This window comes from Cydia amplana, chromosome 5 (assembly GCF_948474715.1).
Source record: "Cydia amplana chromosome 5, ilCydAmpl1.1, whole genome shotgun sequence".
Lineage (NCBI taxonomy): Eukaryota > Metazoa > Arthropoda > Insecta > Lepidoptera > Tortricidae > Cydia > Cydia amplana.
This window is the reverse complement of record NC_086073.1, coordinates 19,161,178-19,185,795: the sequence shown is the minus strand read 5'-3', so window position 1 is coordinate 19,185,795 and position 24,618 is coordinate 19,161,178. Positions and strand designations below refer to the sequence as shown.

The following is a 24,618-nucleotide window of genomic DNA, read 5'->3' as shown; positions in this document are numbered from 1 at the left end:
TAAAGCAAATTAAAGACAAAAAAAAGCGGCCAAGTGCGAGTCGCCATGAAGGGTTCCGTATTTAGGCGATTTATGACGTATTAAAAAAAAACTACTTACTAGATCTCGTTCAAACCAATTTTCGGTGGAAGTTTACATGGTAATGTACATCATATATTTTTTTTAGTTTTATCATTCTCTTATTTTAGAAGTTACAGGGGGGGGACACACATTTTACCACTTTGGAAGTGTCTCTCGCGCAAACTATTCAGTTTCGGAAAAAATGATATTAGAAACCTTAATATCATATTTGAAGACCTATCCATAGATACCCCACACGTATGGGTTTGATGAACCCCAAAAATTTATTGTTTTTTTTCTATTTTTGTGTGAAAATCTTAATGCGGTTCACAGAATACATCTACTTACCAAGTTTCAACAGTATAATTCTTATAGTTTCGGAGAAAAGTGGCTGTGACATACGGACGGACAGACAGACGGACAGACAGACAGACATGACGAATCTATAAGGGTTCCGTTTTTTTGCCATTTGGCTACGGAACCCTAAAAAGGACTTCAATGTTTTGTGTGCGTCTAGTCACATAATAAATGTTGTTTCGTGTGTTTGTCGTGTTGTGTGTGCTGCGTGTGCGTGTGTGTGTGTGCGTGTGTGTGTCAGTACCGTGCTGGAGTCGCGCGGCGGCCGGCGGCGCCCCTCTACCTAGACAGACCTAGCTTGAACAGAAGGGAAAAAAAGAAAGGAATACGCCAGTAACGCATCAGTCATTTCTTCCAAAAAGTTCAATATGTTGTACTGCGAACATAATGTAGCATGCAACACTCGTGGCAGCTAATGTTTGCGACATTACGGAAGCAATATCAAACGGTATCACCGCCCGAGGCTCTGTCAATAATTAAAAAAAAGTTAAACCATAAACTAAATTAGCAATCGTTTTACACTGACAGAGACTTGGGCGCAATGTGGCAACAACAATCAACATCAAATGAAAATTCAATAGTAGGTAAAAGTAGCAATATTTTAAAAACAATCAAATGAATATTAATCATGGACTGCTTAAGCTACAGGACAGCTTGTACTAATATAAACAATTAAAATCATTAAATTATTTTGAACTAAAGAATAATCTGGGACAACCTTTACAAAGGTGTTCCGATAATTGTTAATTTATTATAGCCATTACATTTTGATACTGTTTCAACTCAAATACAAGTAAACATATAAATAATTATAATTAGTACATTAGTGTACACAAAGCGACTTATAAAGCTGCTGGTGTAAATATAGCTTTATACAGGACGAATATATTCTATAGTTAAGTACGAACCACATTGACAGCAATTTGATAAATATACACCATGTTAACTTAGAAAAGCGATGTTATGCTACGTAGTTAGTTTATTGTAAATTTGTAGGCGGTTTGCGTTATTCAAACAAGATATTTCATTAATGTGTTAGTTTCAATGACGCCATCTTGTTTAATTTCGACTTCACATAGTCTTTTTTTACCAATTAAATAAAATACTACGATATTTCTTTATAGCTGGTCAAGCAGATCTTGTCAGTAGAAAAAGGCGCGAAATTCAAATTTTCTATGGGATGATATCCCTTCGCGCCTACATTTTTCAAATTTGCCGCCTTTCTACTGACAAGATCTGCTTGACCATCTATAGTGTTATTATTACACGTTAATTTATCGAAATCAACTAACAAACCACAAACAAGAGTCCAACTTTTTTTTTAATCTGACATGTGTCGTCTCAAAATGGCGGCATAACCTAAAAGCACAGACAATCCAACCTCTAGACATAGCATAGTCGCGCTACCCCCTCTGCCACACATACGGTAGCGTTACTCCATCTTCGAGTCAATCCCGTGCCGTGATTGGTCCGTGTCTTTGAACGGACCAATCACGGCACGGGATTCGCTCACCTAGTCCCCCCGTATTTTTGACAGCATCGGTTTCATGAAAGAATTGGCCTAAGCTCAGTCTAGAGGTTGGATTGTCAGTGCCTAAAAGCGCAAGCGGTCGCTCGGTCGCCGCCGGGTTTACCTTGCGTGTGGTGTGTGGTGCAGTGCTGCGGGCCCGTGTCGAGGGCCGGGGGGGTGTACGTGAAGGCGTGCGGCTCGGAGGCCTTGCCGCCCGACCGCACGTACAGCTGCACGGACACGGGCTCGCTGATGTCCGAGCGGGCGTACGGCGGCACGCAACACACTAGGTGTGTCTACAAGGACAATTTGATTATTGTTGAAACACAATTCATATAATTCAAAACTACTTAGGCCCACTTGCACCATTCTACTAACCCGGAGTTAACCGATTACACCTGGAGTTACCATGGTTATCAGTACAATTTGATACTAGATTAACGATTTAACCGCTTAACCCCGGGTTAGTGGGATGGTGCAAGTGGGCCTTAGGGGCTGTTCATAAATTAAGTCATCTATTTTTGACCCCCCCCCCCCCTAAAATTATCCAAAAATCATGCTTCGAATGACCCCGTTTCCTCCTACGTCATGCTATCATCATCCGATGCCCAGACCTAATTTGAAATGACGTAATAGCCCCTTAGCATACATTGTATGGTGTCCAGTATAGATTAAACGAAGGCCAATGATAGACCTTAACAGCTTCCGGTTTGACCCCCATGTATGGCCTAGATAGATTTATAGATATGTTCAGTTTCACCGAAACCATTTATTTTCGCTAAACTATGGCGATTTGACCTCCTCTTTGGCTTTCGTACTTCGTACTGTACACGACACGATACCGTGTATTGTATTGTACATTTTCTCGCCGATAACCGATAAGATACGTATTTTTCCAAATATAAGAACTAATCGCAACTTCATTTATTCATCCGCTATTGATTATCTGTCTACATATTGTAATTCGATTTGGTGTGGTTATTAATGTGTTTTAAAGCATCGGTTAATATTTTAAGTTAGAGGCAATTTAAATTTGAGTTTACGAATGATAAGCTGGTCTCTACTATTTTGTTGACGCACTCAAATCAGGATTTAAGTATATGATGGTAAAACATTTATTTGAGTGGTTTCTGACTAGGATAGTTCTATCAGGGTTCGAAATTATCCAGATAATTATAGTCTTTGATAATTATCGGATAATTATTATGGTATGGATGGTGCTATATTTATTTTCTTTGAATATTTGTTAGTAAAACAAAATAGGACATTTTTTGCTATTTTTTTACAAATTGTATTATTAGGTTATTATCAAATCGGTAATTATCAGGCACAAAAATCACGATAATTATCAAGATAACTATCATTGATAATTATCCTTCGGAACCCTGAGTTCTATCAGTGACAGGTAATCACGACTACTTGAAAAAACCTTTCAGCAGGCCCACTAGAGAGTTATCAGACTTGAACACAGGAAAGTTACCTGTTGAAGGAACTCCTTGTCAGGAACGACTTCGTCCTCCCATACGCTTCGCCCGTCCTGACGGTGGCAGAACACAACTCTTGTCTCCTTGAGGAAGTTCTCAGCAGGCCCACTAGAGAGTTATCAGACTTGAACACAGTCAAGTTACCTGTTGAAGGAACTCCTTGTCAGGAACGACTTCATCCTCCCATACGCTTCGTCCGTCCTGACGGCGGCAGAACACGACTCTCGTCTCCTTGAGGAAGTTCTCAGCAGGCCCACTAGAGAGTTATCAGACTTGAACACAGTAAAGTTACCTGTTGAAGGAACTCCTTGTCAGGAACGACTTCATCCTCCCATACGCTTCGTCTGTCCTGACGGTGGCAGAACACGACTCTTGTCTCCTTGAGTAAGTTCTCAGCAGGCCCACTAGAGAGTTATCAGACTTGAACACAGTCAAGTTACCTGTTGAAGGAACTCCTTGTCGGGAACGACTTCGTCCTCCCATACGCTTCGTCCGTCCTGACGATGGCAGAACACGACTCTCGTCTCCTTGAGGAAGTTCTCAGCAGGCCCACTAGAGAGTTATCAGACTTGAACACAGGAAAGTTACCTGTTGAAGGAACTCCTTGTCAGGAACAACTTCATCCTCCCATACGCTTCGTCCGTCCTGACGGTGGCAGAACACGACTCTTGTCTCCTTGAGGAAGTTCTCAGCAGGCCCACTAGAGAGTTATCAGACTTGAACACAGTCAAGTTACCTGTTGAAGGAACTCCTTGTCGGGAACGACTTCATCCTCCCATACGCTTCGTCCGTCCTGACGGTGGCAGAACACAACTCTTGTCTCCTTGAGGAAGTTCTCAGCAGGCCCACTAGAGAGTTATCAGACTTGAGCACAGGAAAGTTACCTGTTGAAGGAACTCCTTGTCAGGAACGACTTCATCCTCCCATACGCTTCGTCCGTCCTGACGATGGCAGAACACGACTCTCGTCTCCTTGAGGAAGTTCTCAGCAGGCCCACTAGAGAGTTATCAGACTTGAACACAGTCAAGTTACCTGTTGAAGGAACTCCTTGTCGGGAACGACTTCATCCTCCCATACGCTTCGTCCGTCCTGACGGTGGCAGAACACGACTCTCGTCTCCTTGAGGAAGTTCTTCCCCAGCAGGTACAGTTCCAGGCCTCCCGTCGCCGGACAGGACACTAAAGACTTTCGACACACTTCCGGCACGCCGGGGGGTTGCGCTACAAAAATAATTGACGTTTATTAGCAAAGTATCGATTTACAAAAAGTTTAGAAGTGATTAATTCTGCGTTAGAATGTACATATGTATTTTGATGTAAATAATGAAATATGATTAGCGTTACTTGCTTTTCAAAGCCCTGATATTTAATTACTCGTACAACACTGACCACAAGTCGTGTCTTTTAGATCTTCGTCAATCTTGTTTGGCTTTTCAGTCGCACCATGGCGGTAAATGTCTGTACGGTAATATGACGATACTCCAGTGCGATTCACTGAGACAATGCATTCTTGATAGTACTTTGGTAGAATGTAGCTTGTTCGTACTCACTGCATATGATCTGCGTGGAGCAGACTTGCAGCGTCTCGGTCTGTCCGTCCGCGTTCACGATCTCGGTCCGGAACACCATCCGGCAGCGCGTGGACTTCTTCTTGCCGCGCGACACGTGCGCCGCCGGCCCGCCCAGCTCGCCGAACCGGTGCTCCACGTCCACGTTACGCTCCTGCGGGACAAGCGTACGTCACACATTATTGTTAACGATTCATTAGTTCTCGCTATTGGTCTAGAACAGCTATTCTCAAAGTGTGTTCCGCAGGGGTTCCGCAAGAATTTAGAATAATTTAGAATAATAAAATAAGCATAATTATTATGCTTATTATTAAAAAATTACACTTCTAAAAACTATTGTTTTATTGTAGGGTTCCATCAAGTATTTCGCTTTCCAAAAGGGTTCCGTCAAAAAAAAAGATTGAGAACCGCTGGTCTAGAATTCTAGATCCAGAGGGGCTACCGCGAAAACTGAATTTCGCAAATTGCGGGGATCTTTCTCTTTTACTCCAATGAAGGCGTAATTAGAGTGACAGAGAAAAATGCCCGCAATTTGCGAACTTCGATTTTCGCGGTTATAGCCCAGACCTCATGTTGTTTGAACTAGGAATATCTGGTTATATGTATCAGGTTGATGGAAGATATCTGGTTGTCTGGAAAAGATCGCTCTTTATCGATAAGGCCGCCTTTTGTTTACCTCTGTCTTTATGTATTATATGCGTTTCCTTGTAAATTTATTTTCAGTTTGTGCAATAAAGAGGATTTGTATTCATACCTACAATTGACATTCTATTGGTTTTCCTTCTTATGTCAACAACAATTCCGTTACTTGCTACTAGGTAGGTACCTAATGATTCTCCGACAATTATTTAGCAGATTATCGATTAGGGCACCCAAAATTACTTAATTACTTAACACAATATTATATAAGGTATAATTGAAGCAAAAGATTAGCGCCAGCGTAATTGGGCGATAACGTATCGGCGGCCTTCACCTCAACTCGAAGCTTATTAGCTCAGGCCACCAATGATGCGCACCGAATATATTCAGAAAATGCTTAGGGTGGTATTCCACCTGTCCAATGTAATTGCGTCTCACTCAAAATCAAAATGTTTATTCTGTAAATAGGCTTAAGATAGCTCTTTTACATTCTACACTCTCTCATTCTGTTTCTGAAATCTGTTTTTCGCACCTCATTTTTACAATAATCAAAAAATCCATAAAAAGTCAAACGTAGGGGCATAGCTATGGTTTCCATAATGTCAATATCTAGAGAGGAAAATGGGGACTACGTTTGTATGGAGCTGCGGCCGTCCCCTTCCCTCTTAAAGGAAAAAGGTAATTAGCTAATTAGGTAGTAATCAATCATCACGTGTTAAAAGAAGTAATACTTATCCTTGCATCCGCGGTATTAAGTAGCGATATGGCCGGTCTGTTGCCAACCGAGCCAGCCTCAACCCAGACTGGCCTATCTCCTGTTTATAAAACAAACACACCCCACTCACGTGAACGTTTGGCGCAGATTCGTGGACATTTTGTAATGTTTTGACGATAATGTAATGGGTCAGTTGTCAGCATGGGTCGCAAATTTTATCGAAAAGCTTGAAAAAATCTCTCTTACGTACTGGTTCTTTAGATAGGTTGGATTGATAATATAAAACTTCAATGTCAAGTTGTGAACGAGTTATGAAACAAGTAAATTCTACTACATATAGTCTTATACTTACTAAATAAATGCGCAGAATTTGTAGTACCAGAAATATCAAGAATCTTTGAGGTCTTGTATTTTACATAATTTCCATTTTTTGTGTCAAATTTAATAGGTATGTAGTATGTATAAAGATTAAAGATAGTTTATTCAAGTAGGCATATTTCAATGAGCTCATGAACGTCAAATAAAGCTACACCGTGTAAATTGATATTATGATAAATTGCTCACCTTCTATCTTTTAACCACATTTTATTACCTATAAAATTCAACATGTGTTATCCCTATTCAATAAGGCCCAGTGAGAATCATACCTCCACAAATACTCCCAAAGAACTAATAATTATTAACAAACGCGTAATATATACTTGATCAACTAAATCTTGTAAGTAAAAAAGGCGCGAAATTCAAATTTTCTATAGGACGATATCCCTTCGCGCCTAGATTTTTCAAATTTGCCGCCTTTTTCTACTGACAAGATTTGGTTGACCATCTATAGCATCGCCCACACTGTTAACTGTACATCGGTGGACCTTATGCCTTTTGTAATAAGGCCCACCGATGTACAGTTAGGAGTGTTGCTGTCTGTACGATGAAAACGCGTTAAAACAGTATATGCGCGTTCACCTCGCGATAGTGTCGCTATACATCAAGCCGTTATTAATTGATTCCCTTTGTTGCGTCTGCCAATCAAACGGCGAACGACCCCGATAGCTCTAAACTATCATATTTGAATGACTTGATTTATTGTTTAGTGGAAATTTCGCTGCGACACTGATTTTAGTAGCTACAAGCAAGCATAGGTTACACGGAGAATGTGGATAGGTGTCGAGTATCGACGGGAGAGTTGACGTGAATGCTTACATGCAGTACGAGTAAATACATAGATAGATAATTTCTTTATTCATATCCACAACATACAGGTACATAGAGTATGTACAGTTAGCATCAAAAGTAACGGATCAGACTACGCGTCAAAAGTAATAGCTTAACAAAAATATGCGAAGTCGTGAGGTGAGCTTATTTTTCGACCATCTTTAACTTTTTCCTCCACATCTTAACTTTTTTCAATTGTATACTAAAGGAGCTCTGGGTTTAGCAAGCTAAAGCTAATCCCAAGAATTGGCGCAGGCCTATTTTACGAATGTGGCTGTCCACAGGAGAACTAAGGCCTTTTAACTTTCCTAACTCTTCTGTGATAAGCCAGTCTTCAGATAGTGTGACAACCGCGTAGCTCACCTTGAGAATGCCGACACAGTCGCAGGTGACCTGCCAGTTGCGCGCCGGCTCCAGGTCGATCTCGATGACCACAGTCCCGTCTTCCTTCCTCTCTTTACAGCTAGTTTCTTCTATCCTGCTCACCTTGAGAATCCCGACGCAGTCGCAGGTGACCTGCCAGTTGCGCGCCGGCTCCAGGTCGATCTCGATGACCACAGTCCCGTCTTCCTTCCTCTCTTTACAGCTAGTTTCTTCTATCCTGCTCACCTTGAGAATCCCGACGCAGTCGCAGGTGACCTGCCAGTTGCGCGCCGGCTCCAGGTCGATCTCGATGACCACGGTGCCGTCTTACTTCCTCTCTTTACAGCTAGTTTCTTCTATCCTGCTCACCTTGAGAATGCCGACGCAGTCGCAGGTGACCTGCCAGTTGCGCGCCGGCTCCAGGTCGATCTCGATGACCACAGTCCCGTCTTCCTTCCTCTGTTTACAGCTAGTTTCTTCTATCCTGCTCACCTTGAGAATGCCGACGCAGTCGCAGGTGACCTGCCAGTTGCGCGCCGGCTCCAGGTCGATCTCGATGACCACAGTCCCGTCTTCCTTCCTCTGTTTACAGCTAGTTTCTTCTATCCTGCTCACCTTGAGAATCCCGACGCAGTCGCAGGTGACCTGCCAGTTGCGCGCCGGCTCCAGGTCGATCTCGATGACCACGGTGCCGTCTTCCTTCCTCTCTTTACAGCTAGTAGAGTTTTTGCCTGACACGCGGCACGCTTGGTAGAACATGTGCGGCGCCACCCGCCCCGTGTCCGTACCGATGAATACCTTGAAAATAATACTCAAATGTTACTCAAATGGTACTGTAGAATGTATGATTAAATAAAAATTAAAAAAAAGTCCAATGCAATGACAACCCTTTACAAATTCGGACGATGGCTTCCTTGTTATCTATATAAGTTGGTGTGAAATTTCAGTCTTATAAGGAGCGTGCATAAACTATAGGGGAGCTGTCAGATATTTGGCGCGAGGCGTAAATGTGAAGTTTATGCTTCCGATGTAGCCCACAAGATGGCAGAATCTACTATGCATTAGAAAACGTACGAGGACGGTAGATGGTAGCACTTGCTTTGGCAATGTACCTACATGTTTATGTTTCCGATTCAGGCCACAAGATAGCAGATTCTCCAACGCGTACGGTCCCTATACTAGGGAAGTACAAGCGTATTTGTATTGTGTTTCAGTAGTTGTAATTTATTTGTATATCAGGGCTATAACTGTGAAAATCGAAGTTCACAAATTGCGGGTATCATTCTCTGTCACTCTAATTACGCCTTTATTGGAGTAAAAGAGAAAGATCCCCGCAATTTGTGAATTTCGGTTTTCGCGGTAGGCCCTCAGTAAACGGAAAAAATGAAATAAACTAGATGTCAATGTTTATCAAATCGTATATCTAATTACGAGTACCTATATACGAACACCGCACAACAAACTAAACTATATATGGGTAATAACGGTCGGTTTGTACTTGTGGACTCGTTGCCCAAAATCGTCTGGACTAGTAAAGACTGCCCTTGTAAATTCAGGTGACACAGCTCAGGTAAACAGGAAAGCACATCAAATATTATATGTTGGTAATTAATAATAATCAATCAGATTTATATAATATGTTTTCCCATTTCTTTTAATAACTTTATTTTCTTTTCCTTTTGTAAGAATTTGATATGTTTTCTGAAAGAGCTACGATTTTGTATGATTCCATGTACATATGTATATTTTCTAAATCAAATTTCTATTACACCTTATGTGTATAATTGCATGAATTCTATAGTAATTTAAATTGTATTTTTTCCCTTATTTTCTCGTAATGCATGTTAATTATAAGATGTAATTATTTTTGAAAAGATGTGTCCCGCCGAGTTTGTTGCCGGTCCCATATTGGGATACCCTCCTCCAATTGAGGGGGGATTTAAATCTTCTCGGGGCAGAGGTGTAGGGTTGGAGCCGGTCTACCTAGCTTTATTTGACGTTCATAAGCGCATTGTAATTATGCCTACTTGAATAAACTATCTTTTATCTTTATCTTATCTATCTTTATGTATGTGTACTCGTAGTGTGTAGTGTAGGTACCTACGAGTTACAAGGGCAGTCGTATCATACCTACATGGGATTTCTTAATAAAGGTACTTACACTTAACTTAAGTTTTGGGACTAAATTTAATTTAAGTAGGTATTTAATTATTTCTGACTTAATTAAGTAACATAGGTAAATTAAAACCAAAAATATTACTTTGCTAATCCGCCCGTAATATTTTTGGTTTTAATTACTTAATATGGATTTCCGCAAAGTAACGCCTGATTCTATTCATTATTTAACATAGGTAATTCAAATCAGTTGCACTCAGCCGCCTGCCGATCCTACAACCGATTCTTAATTAAACAATTGAAGGGATGTTTACAAAAACAACATAACTGCTTAGAGCGGTTGACACTTTTTTAAGAACATTGTTAATCGTTTCAGGTGTCAACCAGTGTAGTCAGTTATGTTGTTTTTGTAAACATCCCTTCAATTACTTATTACTAACCACCTCAGTTAAACGATAAAGGGGCCTACTGATTACCAGTCCGGCGGACGATATCATGCAGCTTGTCAGTCAGTTGTTCGGAACTGTCACCTTCTGCGTTTAACTGACAGGTTGATATCGTCCGGCGAACTGGTAATCTGTGGGCCCCTTCAACGACCTATATAATATTGTATTCTTAAAAATTATAATATAAAGTATAGTTTGTAGTTTTCTAGTAGACCCCGAAGGCTTATCCTATTGTCTATTGTTCAGTAAAACCGCACGTGCTACTTACCTGCAAAAAAGGGTCCTAATTATTCTATTTGGCACCTGAGCGCGGGCTAGTCCAACGCTCAAAAAACCAGTGTAGGTGCGCTCTCCGATAACGCGCCTTTGTTACGCATCTCGATGACACATTTTAGACTGGTTCTGTAGCGTCCGACTCGCCGGCACTCAGTAACCGAAGTACCGATTTTTTATGCAGGTGGTTGTGGTACGTGTCACGAGCGGTTTTTCTTAACAATAGACAATAGGATTAGCCTTCGGGGTCTATTAGAAAGCTACAAACTATAATAGTCACCTGTAGCACCGCAGGCTTGTCGTAGCCCACCAACTTGACTATTGGAAACCCGTTCCCGGAGTTGTCCTTCACCGCCCCTCGACTACCCTCCGTTTGATATCTGCCAAAAGAGCATTACGTAAGTACGACCAACAGACAAATGATACATATGTCAATTTACCAATAATTTACGAAGAGCAACTGAGCAAGCAATTTGTTTAGTCAGGAAAATCTGATTGATGAGTTCTGCATACAAAAAAGACCTTTAATAATGAAGTGGACCAACGATCTGGTTGATATCGCAGGATCGTTGGAGATACCTTCTGCTATTTGCACCTTACTTCCCATGGGCATTCGTCTCCGATCTCTTACGTAGACGTTGTACGCCGCGTAGCGACACGTTGTATTAATAATGTTTGTCAAAAAAAATCATAAAATAATTTGATTAGTTCCTTAGTTGGTTAGATGGCAGCACCATCTCTCTCCCTATATCGTGGGTGGTCTAGTGATCAGGACGTTAGCCGTGTAAGCTGAAGACGCGGGTTCGTTTCCCGCCTCGACCACCGGTGGACTTGGTCACTCTTTCTTTAGTGTATGTTATCTATTTCAGTTTATAAATAAAGTTAGCATTTTCCCGTAGGGACAGTCAATGTAACGTTGTATATAGAGCATCAGGAGATTAAGGTCTAACTCCACTCACCTGGCTCTGTGCTGCGTCTCCGGTTGGCACAGTATCTGCAGCTCCACGGTGCCGTCCCTCGACCGGCCCGTCAGCGGCGCGGCCAGCCCCGGCGCGCCCTGCGTCATCGCAACCAGCGCTCTTCTCCTCGCCAATGCCTGCGCTAGCTTCCCCCCAAACTTCCCTCCTAACTTGCCCCCGAGTTTCCCCCCTAGCTTACCCCCGGCGAGTTTGCCCCCGCCCGGGTATTTGCCCCCGCTGCCGAGCTTGCCGCACGACCGGTAGTCGGGGTAGTTAAGTCTTGTCTCTGTTTCGGTGCTGGGACTAGATATGCTGCAACCTGCTCGTATTCTGGAAGAGGAGGGAAAGGATATACGTTTAATAAAATCTATATCTTCCTTTTCATTAATTGTGAAATGTAAATATTAAGATTGAGAATGTAAGGTCCATCCTTATGTTAGCAGCTATCCGAAAACTCAAAATAAGAGTTATCCCACAAAAACACCAGTAAGTCCTTTATTCAAGGAGTATATTTTAACAGACAAAATATTTAGAACATTTGTACAAAATACCTGCAATGGGTTATTTAGAAATGTTCGCAGTCAAGCCACATTTTTAAGATGGCCGTGCTTTTGTCATCGTGGCTGTTAAATTATACTTCCTAACAATGTGACACAATCGACGATAGACCGATAGTGCAACTAACATATCCGTAGTTTAGTGTAGCAAAGAATGCCAGATGGTGATTTATCATGATGATACGTAATCAAGAATGATAGCTACTTAGCTGTCTACAAGCTATCGTTTGGACTTTGGATAATCGCAGGCGCTACATACCTATAAGTACTACATGTAGATAATACTACATCAAGACATGCACTTGTTGCAACGTCTGTAAGGCTATAAGTATAGCGTCGGAGACATAAACATACGATATGTGAGTAACCAGTTTGATAAGTAATAACTATGCGGCTTACATAATTCAGGCTAGTGCACTGAGCTCTCGTGTCTACGCAAAAAACTTGTACGCAAATATGGATTAAATAAAAAAGTTTGATCCTACTTCGCCACGGGCAGTTGGGCACTATAGGTACCCTAGGCAGGTGCTAATGTAAGCGAAGTGTGTGCCTAAAACACTTTCAAATAAAAAGTGAGGAATGAGATTTAAGGCTTCGTCACACAAGCGTGTTTACCGGGCGGGGCGTGAGCGGGGCGCGCTGCTTTTACATATAAAACGCTCACGCCCCGCCCGGAAAACGCGCCTGTGTGACGAAGCCTTTAGGAGAGATCTAACATTTTGTATGTAGGTTTCATCGAATCATTACGAGATTGACACATGTTAATTGTCAGCCCTTTGAGCACCAAGAACCTTAACTTAAATGCGTCTTAAGTTTGTCAGTGGCCCCAAGAAGTCAGAACAATCAATAGGCGTAACCTACCTACCTACTGCTACGTACGAACATTCAGACTTGCGGGGAAGATAAAGTTATATTTTATGACATAACACTTTCAAATTATACAGTCGCGATCAGATATATCGGAGCGGCCGAGCTGTTCACAAATATATGAACACGCAAGGCGTTAAGGTGTTAGAGTGCGTGTTTAGATATTTTTGAGCACCTTGGCCGCTCCGATATATCTGATGGCGACTATACATAAGTAATTTTAAGTTAAAAGTCCGTCCGACTTTCACAGAACAAAGTGTGGGTCCGTCTTATTTTCATAAAAAAAATAGATTTATGAAGGACATTCCCAGTCTTCGTCTTGTAAATGCCATGCAGTGTTAACTTGGTCCGCCTCTATGAATATTCGATGCGACAGAACTAAACATGTACCATTCGTTGTTCTCGGACGAGTGCATAGTGAACTAGCTACCCATATGCGCTGTGACGACAATCACATGCAATGCAGTGAACATGCATTTTTTTACACACATTGATAAGGTTAATAATCAATTAGTTGTTATTGCACGCGGAAGCGGGGCTTGATTGCGCTGTTAGCAACGATATACTGTGTTACTATCTTGTGTTGATATATATTATAATAACATACAAGTCGTACAACTAAAGATGGATGGTTGTACCGAAAAGTGTAAACCATAGAGATGATTTTGCTTTGGTGAACTAAACAATTATCATAAGAAAATAAATGTGATATTATTACTGTTTTTTGTTATTTCAATTATATTTATCTATAGACACGCATTTTCTGAATGTTTTAACATTAGAATGAATAATAATCAACATGATAAGGGATCTGTTGAAGAGGTTTAAACAAACTCTGTTACCGAGTGAAACACAACAATTTTCACCACACCAACGCAAGGATAATATTATTAACTAGGTATAAAACAATACCTACAAATCAATTCCAAATAAGCGCTATTAAATATGTATCAATCAAAATCATCATTTAAAAGTCAACTCTACCAATAAGTACCAGCCAACATGAGGAAACAACTCAAGATTTGCATTAACTTACTTTCCCATTCTTGTTGATGAAATGTATCTTTATCATCAGTTTTTTAAGAATAAAGAGAGCCTTTACATGTAAGAAAAAATGTCTTATCGACAAACAAGGCTAACAATATTAATTTAGTAGATATATAGGTAGGTACCTAGATTTATAGTCTAAAGTCAGAATACGGTAGTCTCTCTTATCCTACCCTCGCTTATACATGATTATAAAACACACGGATCTCCTTTCAATATTAGACTCATATTTGAGTAAAAATACGAATGTTTCACAATTATTGGTAATATTGGTATCGTATTCATGGTCTTTTGGTCTGGATTGGTTGAGACACGAGACGCACCAAGAGCACAGATATAAGAAACTACAGTAACTGAAATGTTTAAGTCTGGCCCACTGTTACAGAATTTCCCAAGTATACTTAGCGTGGAACCTACACAGGGGGCATCATGGTAGCGTCGGTCGAGGCGGGCGCGGAAGCGGGCGTGAGCGTTGGCGCGGCGTGCATCGGTGCCGAGAACGCATACGCGTCGTTCGCGTCGTCGCACTCTATCTTAACCGCCGCCGCGCGTTCCCAGGCCTCGGGTTCTCTGCACATACGAGTACTTCGATGTATTGATGTGCTTTGTATGGTTGTTGTGTGACTGTGAAACTGTGATGCCCGATAGATTTTTGATTGAATGTACATAGTTTAGCATAAAGAATCCAAAGTACACAGTTAGCGTCGTAATCATATCGTATTCATCATCATGAACGAGATGGCTTGAACTGACGTCGTATACCAGTGGTGGGTGGTGAGTCTAGTCTAGGCTAAAAAAATAACTCTGAGATTATTGGTATGTGTTCTTTTTGCTAAACTACTATTATATTATTTGTATAATAGAAGAGTTTTTTCAAAAAAATGTTGAAAGCGATACATTACAGAATGTTCGAAGACAGAAACTCAGAAAGCAAGCAACCGTATATGAACCGTACATGAATATACCTAATACCTACACTAAAATTAAATTTAATATAGGTACTTTGGAATTGTCCATTTTTTCCGGAGCGTATGTTTGCCCATAAGAAGACGGTTTCACTATTAGGTATTTACTAACGGTTTAAGTATGTCCTATTTTTCGCTTGATAGATGTTATAGGCATTAACCCTCCAGACATACAATACCTACTCCTACAAATAATGTGCAAAGTTGCATTTTATAAAGAAAAGGAAAATACCTAAATTAGAAAGGAGATGCCGCTTTACACATTTGTTTCGAAAATATTATATATACACTTCTGCAATAGCGAGAACGCACATGAGCGTCGATGGCAGTGAAAGCTAAAATCGCCATTTTTAAATCAAGCCTTAAAAGTAAAAGAACTCTACATACCTATAGACATTTTCGTTATATCGTGATGGGCTCGGTGTTCTTAAATGACATTTTCGTAAGAATTTTCATATTCGCGTTTGTAATTCGCGTTTTATTAAAGATACCGTAATAAAAAAAAATTTTATTTATTTATTTAAGAAACAAACAGTCTTTTATAGTTATATATAACACTGGAAATTTTCTTAAAACTAGACTTACAGTTTCCTTAATGAAAATATATATAAAAATACAGCACATTTAAGATTTCTTACAAAGTAAGATTACAACGTCATTTTATTTTTTCGCTGAGTTCCAATAGAATTAAGTCGTGAATTAACTGATTGAAAAGGGACTTTTAACTTAAAACTCTTTCACATTCCCAATTTTATATTAAAAATATGTATACATATGTATATGTAAATAAATAAAATAAATAATTAGTAGGTAAAGCCTGACCAGTAATATATGATCATTGCCAAGATGGCGCTGTTATTCACATGTAAAGGGTGACAGTTCAGTATTAGTATATGAAACAATTTGTTCCAGTGAAATTCCGCAACATGGCGGCTTTACTAAGGATCTAGGCAAAAAATCGGAGGCTTCTCAAAATATATAGGCTAATGTAATTCGAGATACTAATAATCATTTATTTCTGACTCCCAGTCTTATTTGTTGCTAATTAACTCTAGTATGAGCTTTTGAAGAAATACCTCGATTTATAGTATGTATACATACATGTGCTGTATTTCAATACCGAGTGTTTGACTGAAGTTTATTCGTGAATTTCGTGAGAGTCGGACCAAGATATCTTAGCTTATACGGAGTCATAATACTTATCTACCAGAACGAAGCTTTTAACACAGGTACAAGCTATACAACACGCAGCTCCGTAGCTTAGCTCGACCACTTTGTATGACAGACATACTTAAGGCAAAATATTTAAGAAGGTATTAAGGTCCCAGTATTTTTTTTTTTTTCAAATTTTGTTTATAACTTACACTACAAGATGAACTTATAATAACCATCAGTATTGTCAATATATCAGTCCTTGGTCCATTTATAGATAATTCGATGCAGATAACAAATTAATTCAATCATCAAGCTAAGATTGTAACCGCAAAGATAAATGGACGTGGTTTGACGTCACCGTGACGTCAATACGCGGGCTTTACCTCTAAACTAGTTCTCAAATGGGGTCAATTGGAACTGCAAACTGCAAAGCGCGATGGCTATAAACAAGGGATGGATAAAAGCCTTCGTTTGACACGTGACGTGAGCGCACAAACCAAAATGGCGCCACTATACGCGAGACTATGGTGCATATAGCACTTGACAGATCTGAATGTCTACCGCAGATTTCGTTAATCGAAATGTGTATAATAGAGATAATATCAGTAGCATACATGAAGTGAAACACAATGTGTTGTAACCTTCGATCAACACGGGCTTCCGACAGGTCGGAAGGGATAGGCCCAAGCGATATCTTGACATTCAAATCATTCTGTCATTTTTCACGGGGGGGAACGTGCACACAGTCGCACTTCTCACACACTTCCATACAAAATCCAATCTGTAATGACGACACAAATACATAGAAAATGACACCCTACAGAGACAAATCTTGCACACGTCGATCTGGTTTTGTGTACGGACGAGTCACAAGTGTCACAACACGCACACTAACACATTTTCGTCAAGAGATGAGAAGTCGGATTTGTTGCTCGATCGATCCGCAATTTGTACTGGGCGAGAAAAATCGATAAATCTAGCAATTACATGAGACTAAAATATAATAATTGTGTTTAAATATAATTAAACGTATGACATGTAAAAAAAATATTACGTGTGAAATATAACAAGGTACAAGCTAGGCAGAGGGGAAATAGTGCGAATGCCGCATCCCTTCCGTGTTGATCGAAGGTTGTAACCATCACTATGTAATACTGTATCAATGCAAAGAAATAATTTCTGATTTTTGATTACAGAATACAGACTGCTAAATAAAATAAAGACCCTTTCCTTCATTTTTGCTGTAATCCGATATTAAAAATTAAAAAACCCACTTTATATTTATGCCATAAAATGAATTTTATGCCAAAAATGCATTACAACATTTATTTATTAATTTGGGAAAAACAGCAAGGAAACTGGCTTTCACGTAAAAAAACCGCATCAAAATCGGTCAATCCGTTGGAGAGCTACGATGCTACAAACAGACAGACATACACAATTACAGACAATGGCGTCAAACATATAACAACCTTCTTTTTGCGTCGGGGGTTAAAAAGATAAGGTAAAAGTTGAGATATTACTACAAGAGATTAATTCACATACAAAACGGTTGTTTTTACACTTTTTACGAGAATAAGTTATCCCATCAAAAACATTACATGTAAAAAGGTGCAAGTCTCGCAACGCTTTTACTACAAAAAAGTTTTGAGATGTAATGTGAAACCAAGTCGGTTATTTTTATCAGTGCCAGGGGGTGTTAAAACCGTATCAATAAGATATCTTTAATTTGTAATACGTATACCTAATGACTTGGCCATCGCACGGCTGCATAATGACAAAAGGATCATCGTCCGTCACCTATTAAAAATAATTCTAATTGAACATAACGCTAGCGCTAATTGCATATTTACGAGTACGGTACGAGTAAAGCATTATGTGCGATTGCCAAGTCATTATATGTATTACAAATTACAGATATCTTATTAATTTAACACCCCCTGGCACTGATTAAAATAACCGACTTGGTTTCACATTACATCTCAAAACTTTTTTGTAGTAAAAGCGTTGCGAGACTTGCACCTTTTTACATGTAATGTTTTTGATGGGATCTCATCTCTTTTTGTAGGCAGTCCTTCTTTTCGGGTACTCATACCCATGCTATGTATACACATATCATAACTAAACATATCTTCATTCATACTCACATCGTACATCGTAGTGTACCTTTGCTTTACCTACTATTTGTAGGAACTGCAACAGTAACTTTGTAATATCATATATTTATATGGGATTACAAACTCACTTATGCAGTTCTTATATCTTTAAAACGTGACTGATATTGCAATATTTTTAGGTTTTCCCTTTATGTGGCCATTAAACCTTAACTCTGTACCAAATTTCAGCTCTCTGAGTTTATGGGAAGTACTAGTTCTACTCTGATGATCATGAGTGAGTGAGTGAGTGTCATAAATGCGAAACTTTACTTACTTTGTTTTCCCATTTCTTTTAATAACTTTATTTTCTTTTCCTTTTGTAAGAATTTGATATGTTTTCTGAAAGAGCTACGAATTTTTATGATTCCATGTACATATGTATATTTTCTAAATCAAATTTCTATTACACCTTATGTGTATAATTGCATGAATTCTATAGTAATTTAAATTGTATTTTTTTCCCTTATTTTCTCGTAATGCATGTTAATTATAAGATGTAATTATTTTTGAAAAGATGTGTCCCGCCGAGTTTGTTGCCGGTCCCATATTGGGATACCCTCCTCCAATTGAGGGGGGATTTAAATCTTCTCGGGGCAGAGGTGTAGGGTTGGAGCCGGTCTACCTAGCTTTATTTGGCGTTCATAAGCGCATTGTAATTATGCCTACTTGAATAAACTATCTTTTATCTTATCTTATCTTATCTTCGCTTAACTTCGGAACTAAATGACCTACAGACTTGAAATTTTGGATTTTAAGTATGTGATTATAGCTTACTAGATGACGAAAATTACTGCGTTCTGGTCTTATCCAGAGGTTCTCAAATAGGGGCTTGAAAATGCGGCGAAATGGTTCCAGTAAAGAATGGTACGGCAGTGTTTGCTTCGCGCTCGACTTGGCGGGGGCAGGCGCCGTGCCCCCAGATTCGTTTATCTACGCGCAAAACCGATATCAATTATGAACCGGATCACGAAAGGATCCGTAAATGAAATAAGCCTTTCCGAGCTGGTGTGGTGAAAAAAACTTAACGCTATTTTATTACGACCACTACTTAAACTATCAAAGAATACCTACATAATGTTAGATTTAAAAAAAATATTGTGCGTCAATTTAACCCACTCAACGCTAACGACAACAACGACACGTTGTCGTCAAGTAGGTAATTGTAATTTTGTAGGTATGCTACGGATTTCAGAGTAGGTTGTGCGTAAGGATGTGACTTGTCTAATGTCTATACTTGGCCTTTGAACCCATTCCAAGTTTTAACTTTATTTACATTTCGGTCAACTTCCGCGAATTAAATATTCACACATATACACAAGTAAGGCTCGTAAAACACATACATAGATAGCCATAGATAAAGCTGTAGTGCTGAGTCACTGTGCTGACTATTAAAAGATCGTATGTTTGTATGAATTTCAAACTAAGATACGACTTTTTGTAGCGTCACGGTGGCAACGTGCCAAAAATACAAATTAGCACGCGCCGCCACATGTGTCTATGCAGCGTAGTAAACTAGGCAAGGTAGTAATCGACCTTATATCTTTGGAGTTATAGTTCATTTTAGGATGTAATGTAAATATAAGATAGAACTCAATGAAGATAGCCTTGAGATAGCGTATCTTGTTCGTGTGCATATTAGGTGTTTTTGTTTTATGTTTATTCATCAGGAACAATTAATTTCTCCCAGCTACGTTTGTTTTCAGTTGTGCAACTTGTGCATGTAAACAAGCAGCAAATTAACTGCTGTTATATTTTAGTAGGTTGTTTTAACATGATATCGTCGTTTGTTGTCTCAGTTGTCTGTTAGTTGATATTGGGTACCGGCAGCACAGGCCATTTGCAACCCCCTACTTTTTATATTCTATCCTCCTAAGTCCTAACTTCCTAAGTCTCGGTCATAGTCATAGTCATAGTCATTTATTCATAGAACAATATACATTGCGTTTGAATTTTACATTATTATAACAATTACAATTTCATAAATAACAATTAAAAATTATGTATTACAATTATTTAACATAGTAACAAATTTAACTACAGTTGGCTTATAATAAAATATAATAAATAATAATTCCTAAATCTACGTCATTCATCTATTTTAGTAAATTAATTAATAATGATCACTACTATTATTTATGACAGAAAGAAAAAGAAACAAAAACAAATATCAATACTAAATTGTACTCTGAGTTGATAAAAACTCATCCACAGAATAGAAGCACTTCTTCAACAAATAAGTTTTGAGACAATTTTTAAACAAATTTAATTTAGTGACCGACTTCAAATCGGATGGCAATCTGTTGAATAAAGTAACTGCCTGATAAGCCGAAGAGTGTTTGACCACTTGCAGTTTAGTGGTTATTATTTGTGGTAAGTCCTTCCTTCTAGTTTCTAGTCTCTTTTGTCTTTCTTCCAACGTTTCAATACAGTTAAGGTACTTTATAAGGTCGCTAAGAATCACAAGAATATAGAGACTTGGTACTGTGAGAATTTCAAACTTATTGAAATAAATTTTACATGATGTCATCTGAGGTATTCTGGCTATTGTTCTGATCGCTCTCTTCTGGGCCACAAAGGCAGACTGGATGTTGTAAAGGTAGCTGTTACCCCAGAATTTTACGCTGTACCTAATTTTAGATTCGACCAACGCACGATATACCATAATTAGTTGAGCCGTATTTGCCTCTTCTCTAAGGCTTCTTAGCGCATAACAGGCCGAACTTATAGAATTAACTAGTGACGATAGTTCTTCTTTCCAACACAAACTCGAATCAATCCTGACTCCGAGAAATTTAACGGAATCCACTTGTTGAATTTCAACTCCATTTGATGAAACCTGCAGACTGTCTTTGTTTCTCGAAGTGGTTTTAAACAGTAAAGCATTGGTCTTGGCACAATTCAGTTTGAGGTTGTTTGTGCTGAACCAGGTATTTAGAGCTTGCAGAGTAAAGTTAACCTTGTAGTTCAGCTGTATCATGTTCTCCGCCGATACTATAGCGTTGGTGTCATCAGCATAGACCACAAGTTTGACATCCGGAACAGAATTCCCTATGAATGATACTAGGTCATTGATAAAAATTATAAAGAAGATAGGACCCAGGATCGATCCTTGTGGAACTCCTCTTTCCAACTTGGTTATTTTTGATCTGTGTACAGTTTCTTTGCTATCATGAGTCCATTGAACTTCCACGAACTGTTGCCTGTTTGCAAGGTAAGACCTAAAAAGGTCAATCATTTTCCCTCTTATACCATAATGTTCCAATTTTGCAAGCAGAACTCCATGGTCAACGGTGTCAAAAGCAGAACTCAGATCGAGGAATAAACCTGCTACTTTCCTTTTGCTATTGAGTTGGAGAACTATGTCTTCAATTAGTCTTGTGATGGCATCATTTGTGCTTCTGCTTTTCTGATATCCGTATTGTCTATCACTTAATATATTATGTCGATTGAGGTGCCTTGTTAGTCTGTCTTTCATAAGTCTTTCCAGGATTTTGGACAGCGTTGGTAGAAGAGAAATAGGCCTGTAGTTCGTTGGATCGGTTTTTGGTCCCTTTTTATAAATGGGCAGGACTTTTGCCATCTTAAACTGGTCAGGGAAAGTACCAGTCGTAAAACATTCATTAAAAAGGTACAGTAGTGGTTCGGCAAGGATATCTATGTTGTCTTTGATGACAGATATGGGAATCTCGTCGTATCCACAGGATGTCTTAGGTTTTATACTTTTTAAAATGTGTTTTAGCTCTACTTCATTCACCGGATCAAAAACCATGTCATTTTGAGTTTTGACGGCATGAGCCTGTAACAGTGAGAGTGCTTCTTTTGTAGTGTTACATTTACTGTTACTTTGTGTGAATTTGTACAAGAAGGTGTCACATACATCCTCAGGGTTGGTGAGAAGTTTTATTGGCCCATTGTCTTGGGTTATTTTTAAACAAATATTGCCTCGTGTTTGTTTGACAGCTTTGCTACAATGCCTGTGAACAACTTTCCATATTTCTTTTGATGAGTCTTTTGCTTTTTCAATTTGTTCCTGTACTGCTAATCTCTTGGCATGCCTAATGACCCGTTTGAAAATTGTTACATATTGTTTCCTGTACCTGACTATTGAGTCGTCTGAAGAAGTTTTGTGATTAACAAGAACGCGCTTCATGATGCTTGATATTTTGATGCCCTTTGTTATCCATTTTATCTTAGGCCCTTTGTTTCTCAGTAACTTTACTTTCCTTTTCCTAAAGCTTTCTTTAAATAACCTGTTGAATTTTTGAATAAAAGTGTTCATGCCTATGTTAACCCACTTCTCATCCATGATTTTCTGACGAAATTTGAGTTTACTTATGGCATCAAACTTCCTAACTGATTTCCATACTATACCGTCGTTCGACTTACTGCTGTTCTCTAGGGTAAAGGTAGTTAATACGCCGGCATGGCCATCAGCCAAACCATTGTGATCAACCAGTAGAGAAGCCACACAGTCTTCAGATAAATTTGTCAAAAAATTGTCCAAGCACGATCGCGAATTATTACGCATAAAGGTAGCCTCAGAAATAAGAGGTCTAAAACCATATGCTGAAAGAAGTGATAAAAACTCTACCGTTTTTTTGTCTTTCTTTAACAAGTCAACATTAAAATCACCGCAGATGATACATTTTTTACCAATAAAGTGCTCCAAGAGGCGTTCAAGTTGACTAATAAACAGATCAAAATTCACATCAATTGGGTTTCTGTAGCAGCATATAATATTAACATTTGTATTACAGTCTTTCACACCACATACCTCGAAACATTCGTCTTTATACAGCTTTTTACAGATTAAAAGTTCTTCATATGTCCTGTTTAAATGACCTAGAATTAATGTGCCACCCCCCTTCTTTTTAGTCCTAGTATTAAAAACAATAAGTTTGTATTCTGCTAATTGAAAGAGTGGAGCTGAGATACTGTTTAAAAAATGCTCAGTAATACATACATAGTGTTTAGTATCAGGTAGACTGTATAGATACAATTCTAGTTCATCCTTTTTGTTCGTGACGCCGCACATATTTTGACAAAAAATACCTAGCTTGGTGTGAGCTTTTATTAGGGCGTCGTTAGAAGGGGATAAATCTCTCCTAAAAAAGAAGAGGAAACATCATGGTCTACTTTACCTTGACTTGGTGATTTTAAGTGTAGTGTACATGTATTGGTATTATAATTGGTTACAATATTGATAGACTGCGATTGGTAGGTATAACTGTAAGTAAGCTGAGAAATATAGTATGCTAAGTCTTTCAAAATAATTGAGAGAGCTTGGTTATTGATGTGTCCTGTTCTTTTCCAGAACATACTATACGAATATTCAAGGTTATTGCACGAGTCTATTAAATATGCATATTGGTGCGTAGATATATCTGTATACAGTAACTTATTAAATAATTCAATTCTTTTGTTGAACAAGTTACAATATTTACATAATTTAAAGGTAGGGGTACAAAGTATTACATTTGTATGTGTTATGTTCTGGAGCTTTTGCCTAAGTGAAGCTATAATTTCAGTGTAATTTTGCGTAGTATAGAAGTCCTTATGCCCAATGAAAACAACACAATAATCGTTGTAAGTAAAGTTCTGAATTTTATTATCCATACCATCTATTAGCTGCAAAACACCTCCATGCGTAATGAGATAATGACATACGCTGTCTGTTCCAAACACGTCCTTGGCTTCCCTGATCACAGAGTTAACATTATTACTACTAATAAGGCATATTTTACGCGGTTGTTGTAGGCTATTGCTTACGTTAGTTTCGAGTACTGGTGGCTTCGGTGAATTATCTAAGTTACCAGGTGAGCATTCCGATTTATCTGGGTTTTTTTCCTGAGTGTAGATGCTCCTTTTCCTGAGTGTAGGTCCCAGCTATAGCAATTAGACCAAGTGACGTCTGCAACGATTTTGATAGCACACGCAGTTAAAATTTTAAACTGCGTTTTAGTCAGTTTTAGACCTGTGATTTTTTTCTTTCGAGCGTAATTAAAGGCAAAATATCAGGGCATTTTATTAAGATTGCTAATACATTTTTTGGCAAGCGTATTGTGATCTAAAACAACGATACGGTTTCTCAAAAACTTCGGTCTCTGAACCTACGGCACCTTAAAATACTAAGGAAACCAGTGTGATCCAGATCACTAGTAGGTATCAGGTCAG

At 38.9% G+C, this 24,618-nt stretch overlaps 2 protein-coding genes across 2 annotated transcripts in view; one reads left to right on the top strand and one right to left on the bottom strand.

The window, feature by feature from the left end:
* LOC134648378 (dedicator of cytokinesis protein 7) overlaps window positions 1-24,618 on the top strand; it is a 258,518-nt gene that overhangs the window by 65,631 nt on the left and 168,269 nt on the right. The gene's annotated exons all lie outside the window — the stretch shown is intronic.
* Window positions 1-24,618, bottom strand: part of LOC134648382 (nuclear factor of activated T-cells 5) — a 104,650-nt gene that overhangs the window by 3,984 nt on the left and 76,048 nt on the right. The window contains exons 3-9 of the mRNA XM_063502911.1: window positions 14,586-14,738; window positions 11,698-12,027; window positions 11,019-11,118; window positions 8,520-8,702; window positions 4,961-5,132; window positions 4,444-4,631; window positions 2,052-2,223 (exon numbers count right to left, since the gene is read on the bottom strand). Coding sequence (XP_063358981.1) covers window positions 2,052-2,223; window positions 4,444-4,631; window positions 4,961-5,132; window positions 8,520-8,702; window positions 11,019-11,118; window positions 11,698-12,027; window positions 14,586-14,738 — 1,298 coding nt within the window. The remainder of the gene's footprint in view (window positions 1-2,051; window positions 2,224-4,443; window positions 4,632-4,960; window positions 5,133-8,519; window positions 8,703-11,018; window positions 11,119-11,697; window positions 12,028-14,585; window positions 14,739-24,618) is intronic.